This window comes from Sus scrofa, chromosome 3, assembly GCF_054392235.1.
Source record: "Sus scrofa isolate SSC_HxYL_T2T_F1_AM1 chromosome 3, Sscrofa_HxYL_maternal_Yorkshire_Landrace_v2.0, whole genome shotgun sequence".
In the NCBI taxonomy this organism is placed as follows: Eukaryota; Metazoa; Chordata; class Mammalia; order Artiodactyla; family Suidae; genus Sus; species Sus scrofa.
In genome coordinates, this window is record NC_139385.1 from 65,734,430 (window position 1) to 65,762,277 (window position 27,848).

The 27,848-nt window shown below is 47.4% G+C and overlaps 2 protein-coding genes and 1 long non-coding RNA gene across 8 annotated transcripts in view; 1 reads left to right on the plus strand and 2 right to left on the minus strand.

Moving 5' to 3' along the window:
• The window catches only part of LOC146404676 (uncharacterized), a 47,796-nt gene extending 20,430 nt beyond the window's left edge, over positions 1 to 27,366 (plus strand). The window contains exons 2-8 of one of the 6 annotated variants that reach the window (XR_014841427.1): positions 3,176 to 3,264; positions 4,050 to 4,258; positions 6,153 to 6,363; positions 6,687 to 6,750; positions 20,621 to 20,898; positions 22,811 to 23,015; positions 25,200 to 27,366. This is a non-coding gene — a long non-coding RNA (uncharacterized LOC146404676). The remainder of the gene's footprint in view (positions 1 to 3,175; positions 3,265 to 4,049; positions 4,259 to 6,152; positions 6,364 to 6,686; positions 6,751 to 20,620; positions 20,899 to 22,810; positions 23,016 to 25,199) is intronic. The other 5 variants (XR_014841424.1, XR_014841426.1, XR_014841423.1 and 2 more) reach the window with 5 other exon arrangements.
• On the minus strand, positions 16,507 to 19,755 carry LOC146404677 (uncharacterized). Its single transcript, XM_085016188.1, has 3 exons — positions 19,704 to 19,755; positions 18,598 to 19,073; positions 16,507 to 18,462 (listed from the first exon to the last, which is right to left on the minus strand). The coding sequence occupies exons 1-3, from the start codon at positions 19,753 to 19,755 to the stop codon at positions 16,588 to 16,590; spliced, it is 2,403 nt and encodes an 800-aa protein (XP_084872314.1). The 3' UTR covers positions 16,507 to 16,587.
• Positions 16,507 to 23,062, minus strand: LOC102163417 (spermatogenesis-associated protein 31A6-like). Its single transcript, XM_085018654.1, has 4 exons — positions 22,785 to 23,062; positions 22,007 to 22,067; positions 21,410 to 21,470; positions 16,507 to 21,153 (listed from the first exon to the last, which is right to left on the minus strand). Exon 4 carries the CDS (start codon positions 21,017 to 21,019, stop codon positions 20,015 to 20,017), a length of 1,005 nt encoding a protein of 334 aa, XP_084874780.1. The 5' UTR covers positions 21,020 to 21,153; positions 21,410 to 21,470; positions 22,007 to 22,067; positions 22,785 to 23,062; the 3' UTR covers positions 16,507 to 20,014.
• Positions 27,367 to 27,848: the final 482 nt, after the last annotated feature.

Below are 27,848 nucleotides of genomic sequence, written 5' to 3' on the forward strand. Positions count from 1 at the left end.
CGATCCGTGTCTGCAACCTACACCACAGCTCACAGCAACACCGGATCGTTAACCCACTGAGCAAGGCCAGGGACCGAACCCGCAACCTCATGGTTCCTAGTCGGATTTGTTAACCACTGCACCAAGATGGGAACTCCTGTTGGAAGTTTTTTAATCCCAGTTTCCATTTCAGTTCTTGTGATGCGTCCATTCATCTTTTCTATTTCATCTTGGTTGAGTCTTGGAAGATTGTACTTTTCTAAGAATTTGTCCATTTCTTCTAGGTTTTCCATTTTATTGGCGTATAGTTGCATGTAGGAATCTCTTATGATCCTTTGTATTTCTGTGATGTCCATTGTTACTTCTCCTTTTTCATTTCTAATTGTATTGATTTGAGTCCTCTCTCTTTTTTTCTTGATAAGAATGGCTTAGGGTTTATCAATTTTGTTGATCTTTTCAAAGAACCAGCTTTTCATTTCATTGATCTTTTCTATGGTTTTCTTTGTTTCTAGTTCATTGATTTCTGCTCTGATCTTTATGATTTCTTTCCTTCAACCCACTTTAGGTCTTGTCTGTTCTCTCTCGAGCTGCTTTCCATGTAAAGTTAGCTTGTTGAGTTGAGCTTTTTCTTGTTTCCTGAGGTGAACTTGTATTGCTATAAACTTTCCTCTTAGAACAGCTTTTGCTGCATCCCATAGGTTTTGGAGTGTCGTATCTTTGTTGTCATTACCTTGTAGGTATTTTTAAATTTCCTCTTTGGTTTCTTCAGTGATCCATTGGTTGTTTAGTAGCATGTTGTTGAGTCTCCACGTGTTTGTGTTTTTGCAGATGTTTTCTTGTTGATTTCCAGGCGTATGGTGTTGTGGTCAGAGAAGATGCTTGATATGATTTCAGTTTTCTTAAAGTTACCGAGGTTGGATTTGTAGCCCAGGATGTGATCCATCTTAGAGAATGTTCCATGTGCACTTGAGAAGAATGTGCATTCTGTTGCTTTTGGATGGAATGTCCTATAAATATCTATGAAGTCCATGTGGTTCAATGCATCCTTCAGGGCCTGTGTTTCCTTATTGATTTTCTGTCTGGTTGATCTGTCCATTGCTGTAAGTGGGGTGTTAAAGTCCCCCACTGTGATTGTGTTATTGTTGATTTGTCCTTTTAAGGTTGTTAGCAGTTGCCTTATATATTGTGGTGAACCTATGTTATCTGTTAAGGTTTTGATTTCTCCTTCAAATCTGAATGAGAGCCTTGCTGGGTAGAGTAATCTTGGTTGGAGGTTTTTTCCTTTCATCACGTGAAGTATATCATGCCACTCCCTTCTGGCCTGCCAAGTTTTGGGTGAAAAATCTGTTGATAACCTTACTTGGGTTCCCTTGTATGTTATTTGTTTCTTTTCCCTAGCTGCTTTCAAGATTTTCTCTTTGTCTTTAATTTTGGTCAGTTTGATGAATACGTGTCTCAGGGTGTTCCCCCTTTGGGTTTATTTTATATGGTATTCATTGTGCTTCCTGGATTTGAGTGGGTGGTTCCTTTCCCATGTGAGGGAAGTTTTGGGCTATTATCTCTTGGACTATTTTTTTTCTGTCCCCTTCTCTTCTCTCTTCTCCTTCTGGCACCCCTATAATACAGATGTTGGTGTGTTTAACATTGTCCCAGAGTTCTCTGAGACTCTCTTCATTTGTTTTCAATTTTTTTTCACTTTTCTGCTCTGCATTTGTAATTTCTTCAAGTCTGTCCGCCACCTTGCTTATTTGTTCTTCTGCCTCCTGTATTCTGCTGTTAGCTGCTTCTAGTGAATTTTTTATTTCAGTGATTGTATTTTGCGTCTCTTCTTGTTTAAGTTTTATATCTTGTATCTCTTTGCTCAGTGTTTCCTGTAAGTTATCCATCTTTGCCTCCAGTTTATTTCCAATGTCTTGCATCTTTTTCAGCATCAACAGTCTAATGTCTTTTTCCTGGAGGCTGAGACTCTCCTCATCACTTAGCTGATTTTCTGGGGTTTTTCCTTTCTCCCTCGTCTGAACTATAGTTCTGTCTTTTCATTTTTATAGGTTTTTGGTGTGGTGACCTTTTTACATATAATGGAGTTGTAGCCTCTCTTACTTCTGGTGGCTGCCCCCTTGTGGCGAAGTCTGTATGGGGGCTTGCTGTAGGCTTCCTGATGGGAGGGGCTGATGCCTGCCCACTGGTAGGTGGAGCTGATTCTAATCCCTCTGGCAGGTGGGGCTTAGTCTCTCAATGGGATTAGAGGCAGCTGTGTGCCTGAGGGGTCGTTAGGTAGCCCTTTACTTTGGGGTGGGGCTGTGACCCCACTTGGGTTGTTGTTTGCCCTGGGGCTTCTCAGCACTGACTGATGGGTGGGGCCAGGATTTCCCAAAATGGCCACCTCCAGAGAAAGGCACAGTGCTGAATATTCCTGAGAGCTTTGCCTTCAATATCCTTCCCTCACAATAAGCCATATTCACCCTTGTTGTTCCAGGATGTCCTCCAAGAACTGCAGTCAGGTTTGACCGAGATTCCTATGGAGACTTTGCTTTTCCCTGGGACCCAGTGCACGTGAAAGTCAGTGTGCACCTTTTAACAATGGGTTCTCCATTTCCCCCAGTCCTGTGGAGCTCCTGCGCACAAGCCCCACTGGCCTTCAATGCCAGATGCTCCAGGGGCTCTTTCTCCCAGTGTCAGATCCCCACATGTGAGAGTTTGATGTGGGGCTCAGAACTCTCAGTCCTGTAGGTGAGTCTCTGTGAACCAGTTAGTTTCCAGTCTGTGGGGCTTCCCACCTGGGAGGTATGCTGTTGTATATATCACGAAATCACCCCTCCTACCTCTTGATGTGTCCTTCTCTTTGTCTTCTGGAGTAGGATATCTTTTTGAAGGTTTCTGGTCCATTTGAGTGAAGAGTGTGCAGCCTTTAGTTGTGAATTTTGTTGTTTTGGGGAGAGACGTTGAGCTCCAGTCCTTCTATTGCACCATCTTAATCCCCACTTCAAAATTTCTTTTCAGTTCTTTTTGAAAATAATTTAACCTCTATTGATACTATTTTCTACATGTTATTTTTCTATTTTTGTCCATGTTTTCCTTTAGCTCTTTGAGCCTCTTTAAAACAATTGTTTTTAAGTCTTTGTCTAATAATTTTAACATCTGGGATTCCTCAGGTACATGTTCTGTTGATTTATTTTTGCTGCTTCTTCTTTTTAAGGGCTTCAGGTGCAGCATATTGAAATTACCGGGTTAAGAGTCAAATTGGGGCATAACGACCAGCCTATGCCACAGCCACAGCAGTATCAGGTACAAGCCACGTCTGTAACCCACACCACAGCTCATTAGCATCACCAGATTCTTAAGCTAATTAGTGAGGCCAGAGATGAAATCCACATCCTCATGGATACTAGTTGGATTTGTTTCCACTGAGCCACAATGGGAACTCCTCCTTTGCTTCTTTGAATCAGGTATACATTGCTATTTTTTTTTGTATGCCTTGATCCCTTTTATTTTTTGTTTACTTATTTATTTATCTTTTTTTGCCATTTCTAGGGCCGCTCCTGGGGCATATGGAGGTTCCCAGGCTTGGGGTCAAATCAGAGCTGTAGGTGCCTCTATTACATGGGATCTGAGCCGTGTCTGCAGCCTACACCACAGCTCACGGCAATGCTGATCCTTAATCCCCTGAGCAAGGCCAGGGATTGAACCCGCAACCTCATGGTTCCTAGTCGGATTTGTTAAAAATTCAAAAATATACAATTAACTTAACCCAAGTGTACTATACCACTGTTCCCATATTAGCCCTCTGGTCATTCTGATGTTACACGCTAAAGAGACCCTTATATATGCCACGTAGCTCTAGATCTTGCTAAACTGCACTTGCCTTTCAGATGGTAATAAAAAATAGTCAACAGTCACAACATAGTGGTACTTTAATTTGTAATCTCTAGTTGGTTTTTGAGATCGTAAGTGTTCACCTGACTTTTTGAAGTCATGATGATTCACATGATTTTCTGCCTACCTATTCTACCATTTATTGAGTGACGAGTCCTTATTTCCTACAATGTGAATTTGTGTATTTCTCCTTTCAGATTGATCAGCTTCTGCCTCACCTATTTTGATGAGGATTCTCATAATGATAAAGATAACAATTCTCCAAAAAGACACAGCAATTTTAAATGTGTATGTGCCTAACAAGAAGGATTTCAAAATGCAGATCCTGCTACCCATGTCCCCCAACAACTACTTGGCATTCATCCACAGACACGGGTGACTAGGAGATGAGAGATTACAGCACCAGGTACCAAGGGTCCTTGGAGGAGTCTTGCCCATCCATGTGGAGGGAATTGGTCCTGCCTGTGGACAGTGTAGTAGCCCATGAACCTGCTCCAGCTCTGCTTATCTGGGGTTTAGAAGTCCCTAAAGAACACTGATTCTGACAATACCCATGGGTAAGAGAGACTTTGAGGAAGGCTAGGTTTCCAGGGAAGTGCTGGCACAGCACTGGAGCAAAATATATGTGTGTGTGTATATGTTTATATAAAAGTATACATGTATGTATATGCATGCAGAAACATGTAACATGTAAAATACATGTAAAAATCTATATATACACACACACACACAAGTTTGACACACTGACGAGGGGAAGAGGAGTAATATGATTTAACACATGTCATCTGTCCTCCAGGTGGCACAGCTTCGTTTCAGGCCATATCTTCTCAGCCTGTGATTTCTTCCAAGGGGTAAAGTGAGGGTGTGTGAGTGAGTGCCTGGTTTCCCCAGCTGTGTAGGACACTCTCAAGAAGACCCATTTCTCTTGCCCCATCAAGTGGCCGCTAGAACTCTTGGGGGACATTGCAGGGATGAGGCTCCCATGTGCCCCAGTCTAGTCAGACAAACCCAAACTAGAGGCACTGTAAGAAATATCTGCTTGGTATTTTTCACAAGGGTCAAGGCCATGAAAAACAAGGCTAGTCTGAAGATCCATCACAGATTTGGGAAAAGGAAAGGGTCTTGATGACTAAATGCACTATAGCTCCCTGTACTGGCTTCTGGGCTAGAAAAGACAGATGAGTGGAAAAGTGGTAAAATTAAGAACTGCCTGGTGTAGTGTATGATAATATAACAATGTTAATTGTTTAGTTTTGTTCAATGTAGTATAGTTATATAAGAGGTTAACCTTAAGGAAAGTTGTGTAACAGACATACGGAAGCTGTCTCTGCTGTCTCTGGATTTTTTATGTACATCTAAATTTTGAAATAATTTATTTTATTTAAAAATAAAACTAACATTTAAAAACTAAAATGAAGTAGGAAGGAGGATTAAGAGTGCAAAGTGAGGAGGTGAGGACCAGGGGTTTTTTGTTTGTTTGTTTTTAAGGTAATCAGGGAAGTTCTTCCCTTCATGGTGCCTTTTTAGCAGAGCAGGAGTCAGGCCAGGGCCATACAACTATCTTAAGAAGAGCCTGAAGACAGAGTAAACAGCAGATAAAAAGGAACTGAGACTAGACCATGGCATGTTCAAAGGAGATGATAGCAGCACACTGGATAAGGCAGAGAAGGGTAAGGGTGAGGTAAAAGGGCAGTGCTGTGTCTGTGTATTTTTTCCAGCTTTACTGAGGTGTGGTTGACAAAAGCCGTACATGTTTATTAGGTTGTACACCATAGTGTTTTGATATACATACGCAATGTGAAATGATTCCACAGTCATTTCATGAAATGAAATCAGGAAACCGTCCCATCATCAAGCCAATGAACATATCCATCAATTCACAAAGTTACCTTGTGTGTGTGTGTGTGTGTGTGTGTGTGTGTGTGTGTGTGTGTGTGTGTGTGTGTGTCAGGGTAAGAATATTTCAGATCTATTCTTCTGGCAAATTAAGTATATGGTAATTATTATGCATTGTAATCACCATGTGGTACATGAACTTTCTGGACCTTATTCATCTTATAACTGAAAGTCTATACTCCCCATATTTGTAATTTAAATGATTAGACAATAAGTATGCAGGCATATCTTCCTACCCTCTCCCTTATATACATTTCAAATAATGTTTTGAAACATGTTCAGTTTTTTTGATAATTCTAAAAGTAATTTTCAAACAGGCAAAATGCACATGGGGTTCTTTTGCACTGCTTCATTTTTACATCTTTTTTTTTTTTTTTTTTTTTTGTCTTTTTATGGCCACACAGATCGGAGCAGAGTCTGAGACCTACACCACAGCTCACAGCAACACGGGATCCTTAACCCACTGAGCTAGGCCAGGGATTGAACTTGCATCCTCATACATACAAGTCAGATTCATTTCCACTGAGCCAGGACAGGAACTCCCTAAATATATTTGTGAATAAACCAGTGGTTCTCCAGACTTTTCCGTGTACTAAGTGCTAAAGCAAACAAAAGGTAATTGCTCCTTATTTTTAGAACAGTAGCTTTACAATATATGTTATATGTAGCTGTTGCAAATGACATATTTAAATGATATTATATGTCTTCTTTGGTACTAGATTTTGTTTTATGAATTTGTGTCAAAACAGACATAATACTATGAAAGAAATGTGCTTTTTAATCCTTCATCTGTGAATACCTCTATGTTGCAGTGAAGAATTTAAAAAGCTGCAAGGCTATTCCTATTTGAAACGTAAACTAAGTGACTTTGATTCAATAATTAGGAAGTTTCTTGGCACTGTTGCTCTTCAATTTTTAATGCTATTTGATTCTTGCAGATTCTTCTCAAAATATGTTGGTGGCTTGAGAGATGTCATGACCAAGTGGTGATCTATGCAGAAGGTAGGTTAGAAAGCTTTAATTCCTGTATCCATGAATGAACCAAGTTTTTTTCAAGTTTTTTTGAAGTAGAGTTGACTTAGAAGTTGGTGATGACTTATGCTCTATAGCAGAGTGATTCAGTTATAAATTCAGATTCTTTTCCCACAGAGATGATCCCAGAATATTGGGTAGAGTTCCCTGTGCTATACAACAGGTCCCTGTTGGCCAATCATTCCATACACCTCAGTGTAATTTGCAAACTTTTCTAAAACACTTTTCATCAGGGAATAGTATCCTGGGAATGTGGTCCCACTTCACTCCTCACTCTTGCCTGCAAGACCTTTCATTGCAGTTGGAGAAGCACCTCAAGATATGTGGAGGCTGTTAGAGGGGAGAAGTGCAAGGGGTTCCAGACAACCATAGCACAGGGGACCAGCCCTTTGTGGGGAAGTAGGGAGTAAGAAGTGTTTTGGAAAAAGGCTAAAGCACCCCATATTCTCCTTGGGGTGCCAGAGTCAGCTGATTAAGATGAGATCATTCCCATGTCCATGTTCTCCAGCCAAAAACCAGCAGGAACACACCTGAGAACAAGTGGAATCTAGAACAAGTTGGGTTTCTTCCTCATTGCCGTGAGTGTCTCAGGAGGAGGATGTTAGAAGAAAGCCACTGCAGGATTTGGGCTTAGGTTGGTGATTTGAGGGAGAGCCTGAAAGTGGTGGGTCATTTAGATCAGATGCCGAAAGCCAGGGCAATTCTGTGATTCATCTCTCAATGAATCTTACCGACAGGAGGGAAGATGATGGGTAGGAAAGAGCCGTTCCTGGAAACAAAGTAGCTGTCATTCATTTTAACCGAAAGAATGGAGTGTTTGGTATTTGGGGGGTGGCACAGTGACCTTTTATTTTTTTTCTCTGTACTTAGAAAACAATTATGAATCGCCGTCATTTTGTCTCACTTTATCCTGCTCTCCAAGTACTCTTCCTTAGTGTTGGTATTCTGTGATACTTCTTGGTATTTAGGTGCAGGCTCACTTGTGGGTATCAGCAAGGCTGTTGTTTTTGTTTTTGAATTTGTTTTTGTTTTCCCCTCACAAGGACCATGAAGCCTGAGGGAGGCTTTTAGCTTGAATTGGAAGACATCCTTCTAGAATGTTAGCAATCAGTGAAAAAGTACAGGTCTTCTAGGCACACCCACTCCATGTATGAAGAAGAAACATGAGCAGAAGAAGCACTTTCAGCACATTGCTGGCTTGCATGTATTTTCTAAGATTTGCTTAAACGCCTCTACTCTTAAGTTTTACATTTGTTGTATTTTGATGTACCATTCATAAATGTTAAAAACACCAGTCAGATTTCAGTTCATCCATCCTCCTGTAAGGATTGTCTCAGCCTGGAGCTGTGGATTCCCTTAGCTTAGAATTTAAACCCTTATCACTACCCCTCCCAGCTCGATTGATTAGGAAACTGGTGCAGTGATATCCGAGTGGGATGATAGAAAACCAAGAAGTCATCCTTTACAAAAGTGTCCATAAAGTCTGCTCCTAATTTGAATACAAAGTGTCTTAATAAACCAGAATTTAATGACTGCTGAAGTTCCCTTGGTGGTACATTGGAAACGAATTCGACTAAAAACCATGAGGTTGCGGGTTCAATCCCTGGCCTTAGTCAGTGGGTTTAAGGATCTGGCGTTGTCGTGAGCTGTGGTGTAGGTCAGAGACTTGGCTCAGATCTGATGTGGTTGTGGCTGTGGTATAGGCTGGCAGCTGTAGGTCTGATTGGACCCCTAAGCTGGAAACCTCCATATGCCACAAGTGTGGCCCTAGAAAGCAAAAAAAAAAAAAAAAAAAAATTAACCACTGCTAAATTATCCATGTGTTGAGAGAGGCCAAAAATGTTATCCTAATAAAACAAACATAGACATGATTGCCCACGAGGCCAGTGGGATGAAGTTAAAAATACAGTACTTGTCCAGAGATTATCAGTCAATGTTTTTTGAGGTTTATACATTTTAGATTTTTTATTTTAACCATTTCATTGTGTGTTGATACATCAGTAATGTCATGTCCAATCTGATATCATGAAATGTTTCCTTTGGAGTTCCTGTTGTGGCTCAGTGGGAATGAATCTGAAGAGCCTCCATGAGGATGCAGGTTCAATCCTGGGCCTTGCTCAGTGGGTTAAGGATCTGGCATTGCCGTGAGCTGTGGTTGAGTTGATAGATGTGGCTCAGATCTGTCATTCCTGTGGCTGTGGTGCAGTTGGTGGCTTCAGCTTCCATTCGACCCCTAGCCTGGGAACCTCCATATGCTGTGGGTACAGCCCTAAAAAGAGAACCAAAAAAAGTTTCCTTCGATGGTCACCTATCTGAGACCAAGTTGCAAGATTTTCACACTTTTGCTGACTCTTTCCCTGCCATCCAGCTTCACTTTACAAGCATGTCTGACCACTCCAGTGCACTAGAGATCAGTGACTGTGTGGAGTAATGACAAGCCTACTGACAATGACTGGGTACGTTAGACAGTGTACAGTGGCTCGACCAGTATAGATGCTGAATTCAGTCCATTTTCTCCATCTAGCAATGTGTCCCAGTGATTGATTTTGGCCTCAAAACGGAAACCCTTCTCTTTCTTAATTTGCTCTTCACACATCATCTTCCAATGGCAAGTGCTGACAAGGACAGATACCGCCTTCCCCGCAATGTGGTTCTTGGCTAAAGTCCCCTCCTCTTAGCTTATGAACCCTGCCTTGGGAGAAACTGTTTGCAATGTGCCTAGGCCTCTGCTGGATCCCAGCAGTTGCTTGGCCAAAGAGCTGGGACCCTTCCCCTATATGCCAGTTGGCGAGCATAATCAGTGGTTGTGCACCCTAGGTGTCTTGATCAGATGCTTCATTTTGCCCAGGATTTTTACTCTCCTGCTTCCTAGGCAAGTCACTATATCCATAAACTTGACTGAACGAGTCCATTTTTCTTTTTTCCTCCCTGATCCAAAACACCTTCCAGTAGATTTTTCATATATATTAAGAAATCAGTAAGTAAACGGCTGCCTGCAGAATTTTGCCTGTAAAGCAACAGGATCCTTCCAAAAATGTAATGTAAATGCAAACTGTTGCATTCTTAAGGAAAAGCCATTCTTCTGGGTGCTGTAGGTGCCTGCGGTGCACCAGTCCCTGCTAGATGCTGCCTGAGGTCCCCATTGCGTTTGCATGTGTACACCCCCACACACACCCTGCAGCTCTGATGGCCCTGGAGGGTCTGTAGGTTCCTAAATGGTATTCTAACTGGATCCAAGTGCTATTCCCCCCCGCCCCCCCAACGCCCTGCCCTGGTGTTTGCAGATGAATCAGGGGGAAAAGGTTCACTCACCTCCATGTTATCTGCCTTCTGCCTACAAGCTGAAACTCAGGGCTGAGGAGGCGCCTCTGAATTTCAGAGTTTGATGAAACAGATTTTCTAGAGTTGCTTCATGGTCCTTCTTCTCCCTCGACAGGACACATGTGTGCTTTGCCTGACAGAGCCCAGCCCCCAGGTCTGTTTTGGATTCTGGTTTGATTCCTTAGAAAAGACCAGGAATCTGGTTCATATCATTGTTCTCCAATCTTTCAATCCTCTTACTCAGTATAAGTTCTCTGACGTGAAATAAACACATGTTGTATGGTCTTATAATTTAGATGCATGACAAAGCTTATGTAAGTATAGGAATTTTCAAAGAATGAGATGAAAAAGACTCCAAATGGAAGTTCTCATGTTGTCTTCCTGTATCTGGGTGTACTGTCTTCCACTCCAACCGGTGGGCCTGAGAGGTCTCACGCTGAGAGAACCTCGGTGCCTCTCAGGTGAAGGCGTGGGGGGAGCGGGGGGTGGGGACAAAGCAGGGATGCTATCTACAGGGATGGTTGAAGGTGTTTTTGCCTTCAACCCTCAAAATCTGCCTGGATGGTCTTGGACGTGTAGGTGAATTCCAGATTCAGGGAAAGGTGTGTTTTTCATGATGGAGTTCTAGTCAGAACAAAATGGCTCACGCTATATTGCACTGTTTTTCATAAAAGTTAGTAAATTGGATTTCCTTCTCTTGTTCTTCTTTTCCTTTGGAACATGGCGTGAATGAACACAACAAACTGCTATCTGAGAAGGGTCCTTTGCTCTGGAATGTTTTATCCAAGTGGCAAAATGATGTTTTGGGGGGAGGGGGCAGAGAAACATGTGCCACAACCTGGTGGCGGTGGAAATGATTTGCTCTAGGGAGATCATCTGGATGACCTAGGAAAAGGATTCTTTCACGCAGGTTGTATATGTTGTGGTGGCCGCAGCATGTGGTCTGAGTCCATTGTGGAAAGCAAGCACATGTGTAGTTTGGTGAACCGTTTTGTGCCTCAGGGTCGCCATTTGTTAATTAGGTGACCAAACTATAGAGGAGGCCCCAGTCCTGTGTTTGGTAATGGCTCTTCTTCCTCCTCCTCGTGTTTCCCCTGCACTCCTGCTTCTTCTTCATCTCCTTGTCTACTTCACTCGAAGTCGCTGGTAACTCCCTAGACAGTGAAGGAGGGCTCTGGGGTGTGGGGGTGATGAGGGCAGTGTCCTCTTTGCCTAAATGGAGAGAAGGAGCAGCACTCATCACTTTGGGCAAGTTGTGGTTCCTACTTAAATTATGGACAAATATTTTAGATGGTGTCCTGGCCAGGGCGTCAGACCCTAGACCTGCCTGTCCACCCTTCTTGATCTGCTCTCTGCAGTTTCTTTTATCAAACAGCCTTGGGGGAGCCCTTCCAGTTTTGGGGTGTTGGTTTTTTTTTCTTTTTTTTTTTTTTTTGCTTTTTAGAGCCGCCCCTGTGGCATGTGGAGGTTGACAGGCTAGGAGTCAAACTGGAGCTGTAGGTGCTGGCCTACACTACAGCCACAGCAATGCCGGATCCTTAACCCACTGAGTGAGGCCATGGATCAAACCTGAAACCTCATGGTTCCTAGTTAAGATTCATTTCCAGTGCACCACAGTGGGAACTCCTACAAAAATTTTTATTGAAGTAGAGCTGATTTACAGTGTTTTGTCCCCTTCCATTTTGAATGGCCCTAAACCTTATGTACTTATTTGTGGGGCAAGGATATCTCATCTGCCTTCCCAAAGTCTCCACCTTTTTCCCTACGGGGAAATTTCAAGGACATGTAATTGCTTTTCTAAAAAACATGTGTTAGTAATTATTTGCCCTTGAGATCCATTCCAAAAGGAGAATTGTCATAGAACCTAACTAAGAAATCACGTATCCTTTGCATCCCTTATATAAAAATATTCTGGTCCCCAAATTTAAAAAATAAAAAAGAATTTTAATCATCCAATGCACAGGACTAGCTAAAGCACATGCACACATACACACATGCTTACACCAAAAGGCTGTATCATCCACATTTCTTGTAGTCAGGATGAGAAGAGGCAATTGTGTTTTCCTATGAAAGATGCTAGTATTTCCTCTATCCTCAACTGTTGTTGAGTTTTACCTTATTTTATAGTACCTCTTACTCAAATTTAGTTTTATCTCAAAGACGTGGTTTAGAAATACCAGTTTAGGAGTTCATTGTGGCTCAGTGGGTTAAGGACCCACTATAGTCTCTGTGAGGATGCGAGTTCAGTCCCTGGACTCACCCAGTGGGTGAAGGGACTGGCATTGCAGTCAGCTGCAGCGTAGATTACAGGTGTGGCTTGGGTCCAGCATTGCTGTGGCTATGCCGTAAGTTTCAGCTGCAGCTGCAATTTGACCCCTAGCCTGGAAACTTCCATAGGCCATGAAAGAAGAAGAAGAAAAAGAAAGTTTTCCAGCTTAAAGTTCCAAAAAGAGAGTGTCATGTTTTTGACTGTGAGATATTGTAGGTGTACAATAACTATGCTATTCTAGTTAGTGAATATTGTCAATTGGACATTATTGGACATGGTGGCCACTTTCCATAGGTCTGTGATTCAGTAACATCAGAAAATATCACAAAGGAAGTACATTTCAAAAAGAATAAAAGCTATGATTTTGTAAACTATTTTACCACCTGAATATGTTTTTTCCTTAATGGAATACCCTCCACAGAGCCCTCCCATCAGCTTTGAGAGAAAGGGCCATGATCCTGTCACCCCAAAGAGTGACCTGAGAGACGTCACCAGACATCCACTTGACACATGTTCACTATCGAGATTTTCCTGTGTCGAGAGCAACAGACTTCTTATGACCAATGAGAAGTATGGAGTCTCAACTGAGCGCACGGTTTGGAAAGTATGAGGCAGACAGTGAGACTTCTATTAGTCTTGTAATAGAAATGCTGATTAAGTGTATACTTTTTTTAACAGATGCTGAAATGCCAATTCTCAAGAAATTTGAGGTAATATATATTGAGTGCCATATTTTCTAAGAGTTCAAAATTCTTTGAAGCAATATATCCTTTTTGTAGCCCTATGACAAATAGAAAATAAATATAATAAATATAAATTTCCTGAGACTTGGAAAAATGTGCTTTTTTTTTTTTTTTTTGTCTTTTTGCTATTTCTTGGGCCGCTCCTGTCGCATGTGGAGATTCCCAGGCTAGGGGTCCAATTGGAGCTGCAGCCACCGGCCTACACCAGAGCCACAGCAACGCGGGATCTGAGCTGCATCTGCAACCTACACCACAGCTCACGGCAACACCGGATCGTTAACCCACTGAGCAAGGGCAGGGACCGAACCCGCAACCGCATGGTTCCTAGTCGGATTCGTTAACCACTGCGCCACGACGGGAACTCCGGAAAAATGTGCATTCTTTAGAATGATAGAAAATGTGAATCTTGCATGGTTCAGAAGTTTAAACATATCACAGCTAAACATTAGGGTTTTTTCATTTTCTAGAGACATGCATACCACCATCCGAACGTTCTACCATATTTTAAAAGGAGCCAAATGAGCACTCTCATTTAATACTAAGCAGTAAATACAAATACACTAGAGGATGTAATCAAAGTATTACCAAAAAGTGTCTCATTTTTGAGAAGCTTCATGTGTTTGATAATATGACTGCTTTCGTTGCAAAATAAATCCAACCTCACAAACCTAACACAGGCTCTTCTGTGCAGAATCACTTGGCTGCCTGCAAGCTAGCAAAGAGGCGTCAGATGCTTCTCTGCTGCTTCATTTCATCCTGGATCCCACTTGCCATAGGCCTCCCTACCTCATGTATCCAAAGGAAAGAAGTCACTTTGAGTATAGGAACTTGTCCCCCCCAAAATGAAGCACGAGACCCCTGAGGCCATTGGACTGAATGGTAACTGGAACTGGACAAATACTTTCCCTCATTCGTTGCCAAACTGAGTTTGGCTCCTTTTCCAAATTTGTCATTTTCTCCACTGAGTCAGAGCTCAAGCTAGTGAAAACGTGGGAAGGAAAGGATTTTGCAGGTTTTCATGGGGAATCTAATTCTTTTTTTCTTTTTTTTTTTTTTTTATCAGTAGTTAACAAATACACAAGAATTTTCTTGGTGTGGGGGCCACTGGTGTCAGCCTCCTTCACTCAGTTTGCCGTGTGGCTTGGGATCTGCTCAGGGCCTGTCTGGGTGGCTGGCTCAGGCTTGGGTTTGAGGTCCCTCTGTGCTCTTGGTGGAGCACTGGGTGGCTAGCTCAGGCTTGGGTTTGAGGTCCGTCTGTGCTCTTGGTGGAGCACTGGGTGCCTCTCTGTGGCCCTCATGGATCTGTGTGCGGGTGTCAGAGACTTGTGGTCCACGAGAGCGGTCTGTGTATAAGGTTCCTGTGGGAGTTGTCTCTGTGAAGTGTGTGTATCATCTCTGACAGGTCTCTGGGGGGGTTTCTCCGGGGTCTCTGGGTGAGGTCTGTGTTTATCATCTCAGAGAACCTGTCAGAGGTCTCTGGGTGCATTCTGCATATCTTCTCTGGGAGATCTCTGGCAGGGGGGTCAGTCAGGGGTCTCTGTGGAGGTCTCTGCATATGATGTGTGAGAGGCGTCTGTGCGGGTCTCAGGGGTGTGTGTGTGGTACTCTTGGTGGCGGGCTTCCCATTGCTGGCCTTCTGACCTTATGGCAGGAGAAGGGCAGAGGGCCTTGCCCCCTTCTTGTTTGTTGCTGTTCTCTTAGTGTCGCCATCTGTCCTTCTCCCGACAGGGGCCAGCTCCCCACGCCCCCAGCCCCACCTCTCCCTGCCCCTGAGAGGACACAGCAGCAGCCAGTCTCAGGTCCCGCTCTGGGCCGCCCTCTCCTGAGCTCCCGAGGGTGCGCTCTGCCCTGGGTCCCGGCCCCTGGTCCTGGCTGTGCTATCACTGCTGTGCCCACCCTGGAGGATGGGGCCCGAGGCAGGACCTGGCTCCAGGAAGAAACTTGTGCCTGCTCCCCCTCCCCACTGGGTCCTGGGCCCACATGTTGGGTCCTGACAGGCATGGGGCAGGGCTCTTCCTGCTATCACCTGGATGGGGTCCCCTCCTGGAGAAGGCCCCTCCACCGTGGGCAAGACCATGACCCAAATCACCGATGACTCTAGAGAACTGCTCTGGTCCCCCAGCTTCCCATGTGCACAGTGGGGGAGGGGACCCCATGCGCCCTCATGCCGTGCAGGTCACTTCTTCCCTAGTGTGTGACGAGTCCTGTCTGCTGGGCCTTCCCCCTTGGGGCTCTGGAATGAGCAAGGCTGTTGCCAGGTGACACTTGCTAGAACCCCAGGACAGTCCCTGGCCTCTTAAGTGCCTGGGAGCCTCCTAGGGCCATGTATGTAGGTAAAGGTCACGGACTGCGAGTCTGTCCTGAGCTGCCCCTGCTGTGAAAGCTGATGAGATCATGGTGGGGAATTGACCTGCCCCATTGAGGCTCTGCTGCCTCCATGAGCCTCCCCGCCCCTCCATGAAGGAGCTACAGGCATCCTTCCTCTGGGCTCTGGGAGCTGGAGGAGCAGGGAGGCTCTGGGGTAGGGCCATCAAGAGCCAACTTCTCCTCTCTGGGCCAGAGATGTGGTGGGACACCAGAGGCTCCTTGGTCACTGCACCTTGCCTGCGTCCCAGCCTGGGCACCTCTTCCACTTGCCTCCTTCCCGGCACCCCAGCCTGTGGCACAGTGTCCTCCACCAGGTGGTAAGGTGACAGCACGCATGGTCACGGCCCTGCTTGTCCCCCAGGGGATGTGGGCACTGTGAGCAGGAGGAGTGGACAGGCCCTCAGCGGCCTCAGTGTCCCCCACCCTCCCCCCCACCCCCTCCCAGCTGGGAGTGCCTGGTCGTCGTTGTCCTCGCTGCTGCTGCAGAGCCTGAGAAAGGCAGAGGGAAGGTGACCTCCAGGGCCATCTCCCCACCAGCTCCCTCAGCCAGAGGAGAGGCTTCCCGGGTGGAGGTCATCTCTCCCCACCAAGGCCTGGGGGGCAAGGCTACCCGCACCCCAGCGCTGCCCCCAACTGCTCTCCTTATTCTGACATGGGAACAGGTCTCTGATACTTGTTGGAGCCTGAGGGGCATTTCAGCCTCTGCCACCCACCCCCATGCCCTCCAGCCACACAAGTTCAGGGTAGACAGAAAGCGGGAGAGGATGGCTGAGCCAGATGGTGGCGTGGGGGGAAGTCTTCCAGGTTTCGTTTCCCTGCCATGTCCTGAATGCTGTCGCTTGCTTCTGGAATGGTGGTATGAGGGGAGCTTGAGGTGCAGTGAGGGAACTGGGGTTGAGTAGTCCACCCTGGGGCCAGCCTCCCTCTATGGCCCTGTCCCTTCTGGAAGCCAAAGGAGACACCTGGGAAAAGTGGACCCTGACCCCATCCCTTCCCCCTGCAGGCACAGACAGAAACCGCCACCTCTTGTGGGAAAAAAAAAAACATGTATTTGGGGAAGCAATGAACATTACGGTAGGAATAAGCCATTGGCACATAGAGGATGTGCTAGCATGAGGGAGAAAGAGGTTTCCTTCGCATGGACTGAATTCTCCTCCCAGGCAAAGCTTGAGGAGCACACCCTGGTTGACCAGCAGATGCACCTTTTTGAGGCGAGCATGTCAGGTGATGGTGCAGGTGGCCTGAGGTACCGGCCACCATGGGTCCCTGCTGGCAGGGTCTGCCTGGGGTCCCCAGGTCCTTGGGCGGGGAGGTCCCCTTGCCAGCCTTGTCTTTGGTGCCCCTACTGTTGAGAGAGCTGGGGTCCTTGAGGGTGGTTTGGCAACCGTGAGCTCGATTTCTCAACAGTCTTTTCTGTTTGAAGAAAATACAAACCTTCTGGTAGTGGGACTGCTCCCCTGCTGGAGGGTGGAGCTGTTGTGGGTGCTGGTTTAACTCTGAGGGCTGGAGTTCTCGCCAAAGCCCCAGTCGGTCTCCCAGGATCTGTCCCACAACGGTTCCAATCATTTCAGCTTCGAGAGCCCTGGATCTCCCTTGGACTGGTTCCTGGCATGGAGCAGTGATTGATTGAGGCTTGCCTTTTGGAAGGACTGTTTCTGTTCCTTTGCCTTTTTGATGGGGACTTACATACTGCAGAAAGTGCCTCATCCTTCTTCTGAAGGAGCTTTCAGGTAAAATGTGTTCCTTCCTTGGTGAGAACTGGAAGTCTTTGCCCCCAAGGGACTCTCGTCTTTCCTTGACCTTGGGAGGATGGCTCACAGCATTGGCTTGGGAAGCCCTTAGTCCTGAAAACTTTTCTTCATACTCTTCTGGTTTGAGCCTCGTAAATCCCCTCCGCTCATCAGTTGGGGCAAATCTCTCTCTCCAGCTCTTTCTCTGTTTATGTGCTTTTGGCTTGGGCCTCTTGAAGCCCTGCCACTCCTTAGCTGGGGGAAATGTCTCTGTCTGTCTGTTTGTTTCATCGACATCTTCAGGTAGGAGCCACTCACAGACCTCCTCCTCATCATCTGAGACCATCTGGCCCTTACATGGGTCCCTCACTTTTGGGTTTTGGGGTTGCTGTTGCCCCTGGCTGCTCTTTGAGTTTTTGTGCTCTTCGGGTTGGAGCCTCGTAAATCCCCTCCGCTCATCAGTTGGGGCAAACCTCTCTCTCCAGCTCTTTCTCTGTTTATGTGCTTTTGGCTTGGGCCTCTTGAAACCCTGCCACTCCTTAGCTGGTGGAAACATCTCTCTCTGTCCGTTTGTTTCATCATCGTCTTCTGGCAGGAGCCATTCACAGACCTCCTCCTCATCATCTGAGACCATTTGGCCCTTGCATGGGTCCCTCACTTTTGGGTTTTGGGGTTGCTGTTGCCTCTGGGTGCTGTTTGAGTTTTTGTGCTCTTCGGGTTGGAGCCTCCTAAATCCCCTCCACTCATCAGTTGGGGCAAGCATCACACCCTGGCTCTTTCTTTCTTCAAGTGCTTCTGGTTTGAGCTTCCTGAAGCCCCTCCACGCATTAGCTGGGGGACACATCTCACTCTGACCATTTGTTTCCTCATCATCTTCTGGTTGGAGCCCCTCACAGATCTCCCCCTCATCAGTTGAGACCATCTGGCCCTTGCGTAGGTCCCTCATGTTTGTTTTTGGGGGTTGCTGTTGCCCCTGGCTGCTCTTTATTTCTTTATCCTCTCCTGGTTGGAGCTTCCTAAATTCCCTCCACTCATCAGTTGGGGCAAGCATCCCACCCTGGCTATTGTACGGATCCCTAAGTTTTGGTTTTATGGATTTCTGCTGCCCTTGGCTGCTGTGTTCACTCCCTTTGAGGGTGTATGGTACCTGGGAAGCTGGCCTGTCCTCACTAGCATATTCTCTCTGGACATTGGACAGGGAGCTCTGAGAAGCGAAGGTGTCTGCGGCAAGGAGCACATCAGGGACAGCATCCTAGAGGAGCATGCCAGTGGCATCGTCCTGAAGGAGGCCATCTGTGTGCATATTGTTGAGGATGTCACCAGTGGCATGGCCTCAAGGCTGGTTCTTTGCCTCGATCAGATCTCTCCATTCAAAATTCCTAGCTACCTGTGTTGGAAGGCATGGCTCCTTTGGGTCTTGGGCCATTGGCTTTGTCAGTGGTGATAGGCTTGTGCTAGTGGCTGGAAACCCGGCTCTCCTTAGCTCTGCCTCTGAGGTTTGCGAGTTGGCCAGCACACTGGGTCCCAAGATAACTTCCCCAGCAGGGTCCTTCCCGGTCTCCATGGCCTCCATGGCCTGTTTGGCCATTGAAGATGGGGACGTTAAGTCCATCTCCAGTCCCGAGGCACTATAGCAGGGGTCTTTGGAGGTCTGAGCCAGACACGTTTCCCGGGGTTTCCTCCTGGTCATTGGTGCACTCGGACTGGGCCCCGAGAAAGTCCCCACTGGCAGGGTTCTGCCCCTGTGTTTGCGTGGGGGCTTGGGAGGAGGTGTCCTTCTCTCCTGCCCAGTCAGAGGGGCCTCTGAGGGCTCGTGGCTGACTCCAGGTAGAGGCCTGCCCAGGGCGCCGTGGACTTCCCTAGCTGCAGGTGAGGGGGCAGGCAGGGGACTCAGCAGGGTGGGAACGGACACTGTTGTTCGCACGTTCTCTCCTGGATGGGGCTAAGGTTTTCCCAAGACCTTGGAAACATTGGCTTTGGAGTGTTCCCCGGGTTGCTGGGTGGCTGAGGGAGAAAAGGTAGACCTTGGAAGGGGTGAGGGCTGAGCCCCACTTGGCTTGAGATGTATGGGTTCAAAGGCCTGGGTAGGAAAGCCCCACCTGTGCCTTACCCGCAGGCTCATAATATGTACTTCCAGCATCTGTTGAATGCCGGGACTAAGGAAGGAAAGCTGCCTGGAGGTGTTTACACGGGGCTTCCAATACTTCCAGGATGCTGGCTTTTGGATTTCTTTGTGACTGTGGGACTTAGGAAGAGAGTGGTTAGCAGCAAGCCAGGATCGCCATACAGTCACAGGGATCCAACCCATATGAATCTGCTCCACCTTTTTACTCAGATGGGCTTTCAAGGTTCTTTCTAGATGTCTTCTATCTGGGACCCTGGGGAAAGACTTTGCAGAGTCCCTTTGCAAGGACCTTTCTGCCCCCATGTCAGAGTTCCTTTCCAGAAACGTGTCTGGGAGGCTGGCCCTGGAGAGCTCTTTTGAGACCCTACTGAGACCTGGCTCTAGAGCCTTGAGGAACTCCTTGCCTAGCTGGATGGTCATTTGGCATCTCCTCTGGGATCTGGCAGGGCTCCTAGACGTTGTCTTGTATGGGCCCAGGCCACTACTGGCTGTGAGAGGAGAGGCCTGCCTGGGTCGTTGTCAGCCCTGTGCCAGATGCATGTCTACCAAGGGACCCTGAGATGGATTCAGTTCCAGAGACAGTGGGATCCCGAGAGGCAGGCCCCTGTCTTTTTGATTTTCGGTGAGCCTCTTTTGAAGCTGTTGCTTCTGTAGCCAGGGGCATGCCAGAGGTTGTGTTTCAGCTGGGGCGAAATAAGAGTGCCTTCTTCTGGAATGTTGGGCAATGTAGCCCAAGGGTCCCCAGCTGGGGTGGAGCAGAAGGTGGTCTGAACAGGAGAGGCAGTGGGAGGAAGGGCTGGGCCTGGGTCCGAGGCGGGGAGAGGGCCTGGGACTGAGGCAAGTTTTGAGTGGAAGGCTGAGGTTGGGCCTCAGGGAAGGGCAAGAAGGAGTCCTGGGAAAAACCTCCAGATATTCTCTGTGGCGTGGGCTCTGGAAAGCCACTCGAGATGCCATAGAATAAAACGGGGGGAGCCTGTAGTTGAGAAGAGCTCCGAGGGACAAAAGCAGTAGCCACCAATGCCTCGCTGTGCAGAGAGGGGAGACCCCAGAAGAGCTGGCTGTATGTGCACTCGAAGTGGTCCCTCAAGACCTCGGGGTATAAGAACTGCTGAGGACCAGGCAGCAGCTCTGCTTTGTCTTTGATGTTCCCGAGAGATGGAGGGGTTGTAGCCTCCTGCTGCCCACTCAGTGATGTGCACATCATCCCTAAAGAGCTCAGGGGGTAGTCTGAGCTCCTTTGTGTTGAAAATGACCCCTCTTTTTCTCGCTCTTTTTGAAACTTTAGGTCCAGCCTCTTGGGGATGAGGATGTCCAGCAGCCTCTGGCTAGGCAGGCTGACAAGCGAGGGGCCACTCGTCTCTGCCCAGCTGTCTGTGGGGCTTTCCCAGTTGGAGGCCTCCTCTGGTGAGGAGGGCTCTTGCTGGGCCTCCGGCTTGGATGAGGTGGGGAAGAACAAGGCCTTGGTGGTCTCCCACCAGCAGGAGAGGAATGCCATGGGACGGCTGGCGAGGCCAAGACTCCAGATGGCTGGGATGGCAGATGCCCAAAAGGAGTTACCTGGAGGTGAGGACGTTTTTGTGGCAGGACCCTGCGGGACGGTCTTGATGTTGCATTGGTCTTGCGGGTCTGCTGCCAGGATGGAGGCCAGAGGGGTCAGAGGAGCCGGGGAAGCTGATGGGGACATGGTGGGAACAGCCTCTTGTGCAGGCTCCCTGCACGGCTGCTGGGCTCCAGCGGGCACTGCTTGGCACACCTCGCCAAGGGGGTCCGGACGTGAATGGCGGTGAAAGCAGCCCCTGTCAGGGCCTCTGCAGGTGGCTGCAGGAGACAAGAGGCACAAGCTCTAGGCAGGAGCCAACGGGGCCAGGCAGGGGTAGGCACCTGCGGCCACGGCCCCCCACAGCCCCACGCAGACTTGACAGTGCACCTGCTGTCCCTCCCCTTGGGGCTTGAGCTGAACCCAGCTGCCATGGCTCCCGCTCCGAGGTCAGCCCCAGGCTGCCTGCAGCCCTGGCATCCCAGCCTGGGCCCTGGAAGGAAGGAGACCCCAGGAGAGAAAGGAAAGATTCTTTACCTTTGCAGATGGGCCATCAGGCCCCGAACCCGTCCCAGATGTTGTAGGCAGTCTCTGCAGGCTGGAAATCAGGACACTGGGTCATGGTGGTGAAGGCAGGGGCATGAGGGTTTTACAGGAAGCTGGTCCCTTTAGGGGACACTTTTGGGAGCCTGGCGCCCAAGCCCCAGCGTCCAAGGCCACACGAGTCCTGACAGTGATGGAGAAGCTCCCAGACAGGTTTCTCATTTGCGAAGTTTCTCTATTACCCCTGGCTGGCCTCACAAGCCCCCTGGGGGTGCGGGGGTGGGGGGGCAGGGGGACCTCACAGAGGAATCCCGGCCCTGTGAAACCACTTGTTCTCAGTCCAACCTGGAGGGTCCACCCCCCAATCCAGGCACTCGTGGTCCAAGAGAGCCCACACACCCCTGCCGGGTCCCTCCCTTTCCCGGGCTCCTCCCAGCTTCATTCCGCAAAAGGATCTGGTTCCTGCTTTCCTTTCCTGAGGGTTCTGTTCCCTGCCGCTGGCATCCTTAGAGACCAAGGAGCTGGTCCCTCAGGGCCGGGAGAGATGGAAGCAGACTCTCGGGGCGCACAGGGCTGAACGTGGAAGCTTACCTTTCAAAGCGCTCTGTCTCATGCTCCTCTTCCTCCTCCTCCCCATCGGCTCCGTTTGTTGCTGAGAAGCAGAAAAAAAAAAAGAAAAAAAAAAGAGGGGCTTGTTCCCACTTCTCACTCTGCCTTCTCTAAAGCCTCAGACACTCCACGACCAGGCATAATAGGACTTTCTCCGTGGGACTCATGGAGCTCTGTGGGTTTTCTTTTCTAAAAAAGTCACTCATTTTTCCAGCGGATACAAGTGTTCTGTGTTCCTTCATTGAAGAACACAAGGAAGGCTTTTCTTTGAGATCTACTCTGGATTTCTTGCGTCACTGTTCCTCTGCTCAGGAAACACACCTTGTCAGGTCTCTGCTCCCCGAGGCGGGGCCCCACCCGCTCAGAGGCTCCCAGGGCCTCAGCACTGCCCTCAGATGAGCCCTTGTTCAAGAGCCTTGTTCGTGGCTGGTGAACCAGTGCTCGGGGGCTTGACCTGTGGCTGAGGTGGAACTCTTTGTATCCAGTCCTTGGCCGCTGGTCACTGCATTTGGGACTAGCCCTGGAGGCCTCTCCCCTCCTGGGACACCTGGTCTGAGATCTTTGGCTAGAAATCCCAGCGCCCCCTCTATCCCCTGTCAGGCCTGGCTTGTCACTAGAGGGATGGGGTGTGTTGTTGCGTGAGATGAGATGTCCTCTTCGTTCCCATCTCAGGAGTCTCTCTAGTGGCTTCAGAAAAGGGAAAGTCATACTAGAAAAGAGAGACTCGTGTGCTCTTGGGTCTGGGCCCCGGGTTCCTTACCTTCCTGATGCTCCCATGTGTCCTAGGTGGTAGTGAGGACGGATCACTCATGAGGTAGGGGCATAATAGGAAGAAGAGCCCCAGTCCACACACCAAGGCGAGGATGGTTTCACCTACCCAGGAAGCGGGCCTGGGGCAGCACCAAGGAGCACCCATATGGTCCCAGAAGAGTGGAGATTCTTCATCTCCTCGCAAGGCTGTTGCAGGAAACAGCAGCACTGTTACCCTCAGGTAACTGAACCCTGCGAATGACCTGGCAGTTGGAGCCACAGGCTCCTATCAGAGAACGGCAGCTACCTCACAAGGGTTCTGGAGGGTGGGGGAGGGGACAAGAGAGGAGGCGCCTGGGCCAGCGCCCCTCCCCCGACACCTAGCCCCTCAGCTCTCTCCTTCCAGCCTCTTGGGTCTTGGAGACCTTAGTCAATGTTTGGATCATGACACCTGAAAGCCAGGTATTTCATGGTTCCGCAGGTCTCTTGGAGATCTCTGCTTGAACCCACCTGTTTCCTAGCCTTTGGAAGTCTGATCCTCTCCCAGGCGTGTGGCTGGTTCCCAGGGACACATATGTAAAGTGTTAGCATCTCCTCTGTCCACAATCTCATCCTTTTCTCACCTCATCTGTTTACATAGAAGTTGTAGTTCCTCAGCAGATGTCAGTGATACCACACAGGGTTACCAGCTCCTGTTGTACATTAGATCCCGAAACCTTCCTTTCCTAACGGGGTCTGTGTCAGGGAGCAACCGTTAGGGAGTGCCCTTATGGGCCTGCTCAGCCACTGGTGGGCATTGCGGTGGGCCCTTCCCCCAAGCAAGTGAGAGGGAGTGACCGTGGCCCCTCCCCCTCCCCCTTCCCTCTGGAGAAGCGGAGCCTGAATTGGGACTGAGGCCAGATGGGTTTTTGAGACACGAGTCTGCCATCTTGTCGGTCTGCCAGCTTCCCACTTCAAGTTGCTGTTCCTGGTCCCAACACCTCGTCTCCGAATTCATGGGCCTGTCGAGCGGCAGACAGAGCAGACTTGGGTTGGGTACCATCTGTACCCTGTTCCTGGCCTCTTAGGTCCCTCAACCCCTGCCCCTGGCAGCCACCTCACTGTTTCTAGGAGTCTGACTTTTTTCCTTGTAGATGTCACCTGGAAGTGCTAATGGGCCGTTTTTGTCTTTGTCTGGCTTATCTCCCTTGGCAGGATGTCCTTTAGAGTCCTCCACATGGTTGCAAATCTTAAGTCTGTTTTTTTCATGTGGTAAGCTTTTGACGTTCCTCAACCCAGAGATAGAATCTTATTGTATCCTGACTTCATGTTGAGTATTTCATTTGTGATTGTTTCCATCCACCTTTGCCATCTTCACTCAGAATAACTGACACAAAAATTCAAACAAATGATGTATTCCTTAAAAGTTACACTACTACAAAGATAAGGAATTAAACACCTAAATGATATGGTTTGTGTTAGTAGCCTTTATACTTCTGAAGTTTGAAAAGCTTCACCAAGGCTTCTGGGACAAGCTGGTCCCATACAAACACACACACCTACACATTATGACACACCAGTGCAGTCATTTCAAGTCCCAGAGGTAAACGTGTGCTCGTGTTCTTTAAATTGTGTGTGTGTGTGGTCTTGCCCGCATTTCTTCTTACTCTGACCAGAATGGACAGTCTCCATTCTCCAAAGTCTAGAAACCTGTGTGGCACAGCCAGAAGCTAGGGATCGTTGAAGGGAACTCGAATTCTAATCTTAGTGTGGACACTGGGGCTGGAGGCCCAGGGCCTGGGTTTGAGTCCTCTTAAGTAGCCTTTTCTGCCATCGCTGGTGTGTTCTCCACATCGTCTCTTCTTCAGAGGACGCATTGCCTTCCCGCCTCTACCCCTCCACACTCCTGGAGCCTCCCGCCTTGCCAGTACTTTCTGGAAAGGGTACTTTGATTCTTACAGGAAATTCCCTTGTGATAGCATTGGACATGGCTTTTGGCAGGTGGAATTGGGTATTCCCTTAGGGATTGTATTTTTAATCCCCACCTGGTGACTTTCTCTTCCTAGGTGAACTCTTCCTTTGGCTGTACTAATGAATTTAGCCTCTCATCTGAAGACTTTTCTGCCGCTCCAACATTATCTTATCATTTGTTCCTCAATCAATATCTATTGAAATATTATTATAAGACTGTTAAACTTGTGTATGCTAAAATATACTACTAGCTAAGTTTAAAGTGAGCCACAATCAACGAGAACATTTTCATAACAGAATGGATGTAGAATTCATCTATAAATATAAATATATATGCTATGAATGAACAATTGTTAACAATTAAACAGTGCTTACTAAGTGCCAGGCTCAGTCCTAAACATATACAAAGGTACTTTTTCCTCATAATCACACTACACGTGTAAAGTAATCCTATTATTCATTTTTCATTCTACAGATGAGGAAACTCAGAAAGAATTTAATTAGCTTGCTCAACATTACACAGCTGGTAATGGCCTGACTCAGCATAGGGCATGGACAAGCAATTCAGAAAAGAAGAAACAGAGTGACCAGTAGACTGGTATTAGAGAAGCACGTATTAAAAGAATGACATGCTTGGAGTTCCCACTGTGATGCCGTGGGTTAAGAATCTGACGGCAGCAGCTAAGGTCCCTATGGAGGCATGGTTTCAGCTCGGCAGTGGGCTAAAGGGTCTGATGTCCAATCCCTGGCCCTGGAACTTCCATATGCCTTGGATGCCGCCATAAAACAAAAAACAGTTACATACTATGTACACCTATCAAGTTGTCAGCAATCTAAAAGTCTGGCAATACTAATGTGGCAAAAGATGTGATGGGTAAGTAATACAACCTCTATGCAAGCATTTGGGGACTATCTAGTGAAGATGAGAATGCACACATGCTATGCCTCAGCCACATAGCATGGCAGTGTCCACTCATGAGAAACTCTCATGTGCACAAGGAGACGTGTGCAAGGATGTCCAGTTTCAGTGACTTTCAAAAATGCACGATGCAAAAGTCCATCACCGAAGGAACAGAGGTTCTACAATGGAGTATCCTTATAAATGTGCCCTTACGGTCAGAGCTTAAAGGCACAATGATGAGTGAAAAAAGCAAATTATGCCTTTTTCTTCTAGAGAGATGGAGCAGAGGTACTTTTTCCTATTCTTCCCACTAAAAACACTGTGTGTTACCCAGAAAATGTACAAAGATTCTGAAAGGTGGAGAGAAGAAGGCAGACTGGTTGGGGACCTCAGGACCCAAAGAATGACCTGGTGGTAAATTCCCTTTGCCTCAAAGATCCCAGACTGGATACTGCAAAAGCCAGCAACTCTGAAACAGCAATGAATGCAAACCAAAACAGCCCTAGCAAAAGTCAGCCCTCTCCATCTGAGAACCAAGAAAGGGTCAGCCTAGCAAGACAGAACATTTTTAGAGAATAAACACTGTGCTTCAGCAAAATACCATAGATCATGCTATTGCCCCATCCCAACCCCAGCCAACAAAGGCTGAGTGGGAGCCTAGATGTTCACTCTTGCCAGCCTATAGGAAGATGTGTGACTGTACTGCCGTGGTGACGTTAGCAGAGACTGAGTGAGGGGCCAGGACTTCCCTCTCCATGGAGGGGTAACCAACCCCTCGCATGGTGTCCTGGAGACCATGTGAGAAGCCCTGGACTTGCACCCCCCCACCCCCCAGCAGAAATGACAGAGCTCTCATTGCTCACTGGTGTCACTGGAGTCCACATGGGGAACAGTAAGAAAGCACTGCTAACTCACTCAGCCAGCAAAGTGCCAGGGAAGGTTGGCGGGAAGCCAGAACTCCCACGGCCACCAGCAGCGATGAGGACCCACTCCTACTTCAGTGTCAGTGGAGTCCATCTGTGATCTGAGACTGGTGTTCACACCCGATTGGACACTTCTCTTACCGGAGCAATGTCAGAGAAAGCCAGCTAAAACATAAAGTTTAAAAAGATTTGGAGATGGGAAACACAATACACAAAATGTCCAGGTTTCAAATGAAAATCACTCAGCACACCGAGAACCAGGATGATCTCAAATGAATAATAAGTTAATCGATGGATACCAATACCAAGATGACCAAGGGGTTGGAATAATCATACAAAGGTGTTGGAGCAGCCATCATAAAAATACTTCAACAAGCAGTTACAGACACGCTTAAAACAAATGAAAAATAGTATCACCAGAGATTTCTCACTCATCACATGTAGAAGAAAGGTCATATGAGGACACAGCAAGAAGGTAGCCATCTACAAGGGAGGGAGAGAGTCCCGCTAGAGCTCAACCCTGCTGGCACCTTGCTCTTGGACTTCAAGCTCCCAGAACTGTGAGAAATAAAGAAGCCCCTGCCCCAGTCTGTGACATTCCATTATGACAACCTAAGCAGACTGATACAGAGCTCAATAGAATGCATGTTCTAAGTTGTCTTTCTCTCTTTTGGGGATGAATATATTTCATATGAACTGTTTGGACTCTCTAAAAAACAAACAAACAAAAAAGTCTCAGCAAAGCCAAATTGGAATTTTAGAACTGAAAGATGTGATAAGCAAAATTTACAACTCAGTGGATGGGCTTAACAGCAGAATGAAGGGGAGAAAGGAATGAAGCAGTGTGCTGAAAGACAGAACAATAGAAATGATACAATCAGAACAACAGAAAGAAAATTAGAAAAAAATAATGAGCAGAGCCTCAGGGACCTGTAAGATAATAACAAAAGATCTAACATGTACACAGAATTCTCAAATCAATAATTAAAAAATCCAATCAGAAAACAAGAAGATACAGAGATGCCAGCTAAACACGTGAAATGTGTTTAACTTTATTAGCCAGGAAGGAGGAAAGGAATCATTTATTGAGTCCTGGTGTGGCACATATTGTATTAGGCATTTGTGCCATTTCCTTAGACAAGGATCCCGGGAGTTTATGGTCAGCCGCATAAGCAGAGAAAGTCTCGGACAAATAGTATTCAGGATAGAAAGTGGTAAGTGTCTCAGTAGGAAGAAAATGATGTCATCTGGGGTTCACAACTTCTAGCCAACATCCCTCAGGAAAGATATGGCTGACATT

Coding starts and splice junctions, on each gene's coding strand:
- LOC146404677 (XM_085016188.1), bottom strand. CDS start 19,755: ATGACCATCCAGCTAGGCAAGGAGTTCCTCAAGGCTCTAGAGCCAGGT. Junction 19,074..19,703: donor GGCTCTAGAGCCAGGTCTCA/GTAGGGTCTCAA, acceptor CCTCACCTGCAG/CTAGGGAAGTCCACGGCGCC. Junction 18,463..18,597: donor AGCCATGCCTTCCAACACAG/GTAGCTAGGAAT, acceptor ATGCTCCTCTAG/GATGCTGTCCCTGATGTGCT.
- LOC102163417 (XM_085018654.1), bottom strand. CDS start 21,019: ATGTCCCCATCAGCTTCCCCGGCTCCTCTGACCCCTCTGGCCTCCATC.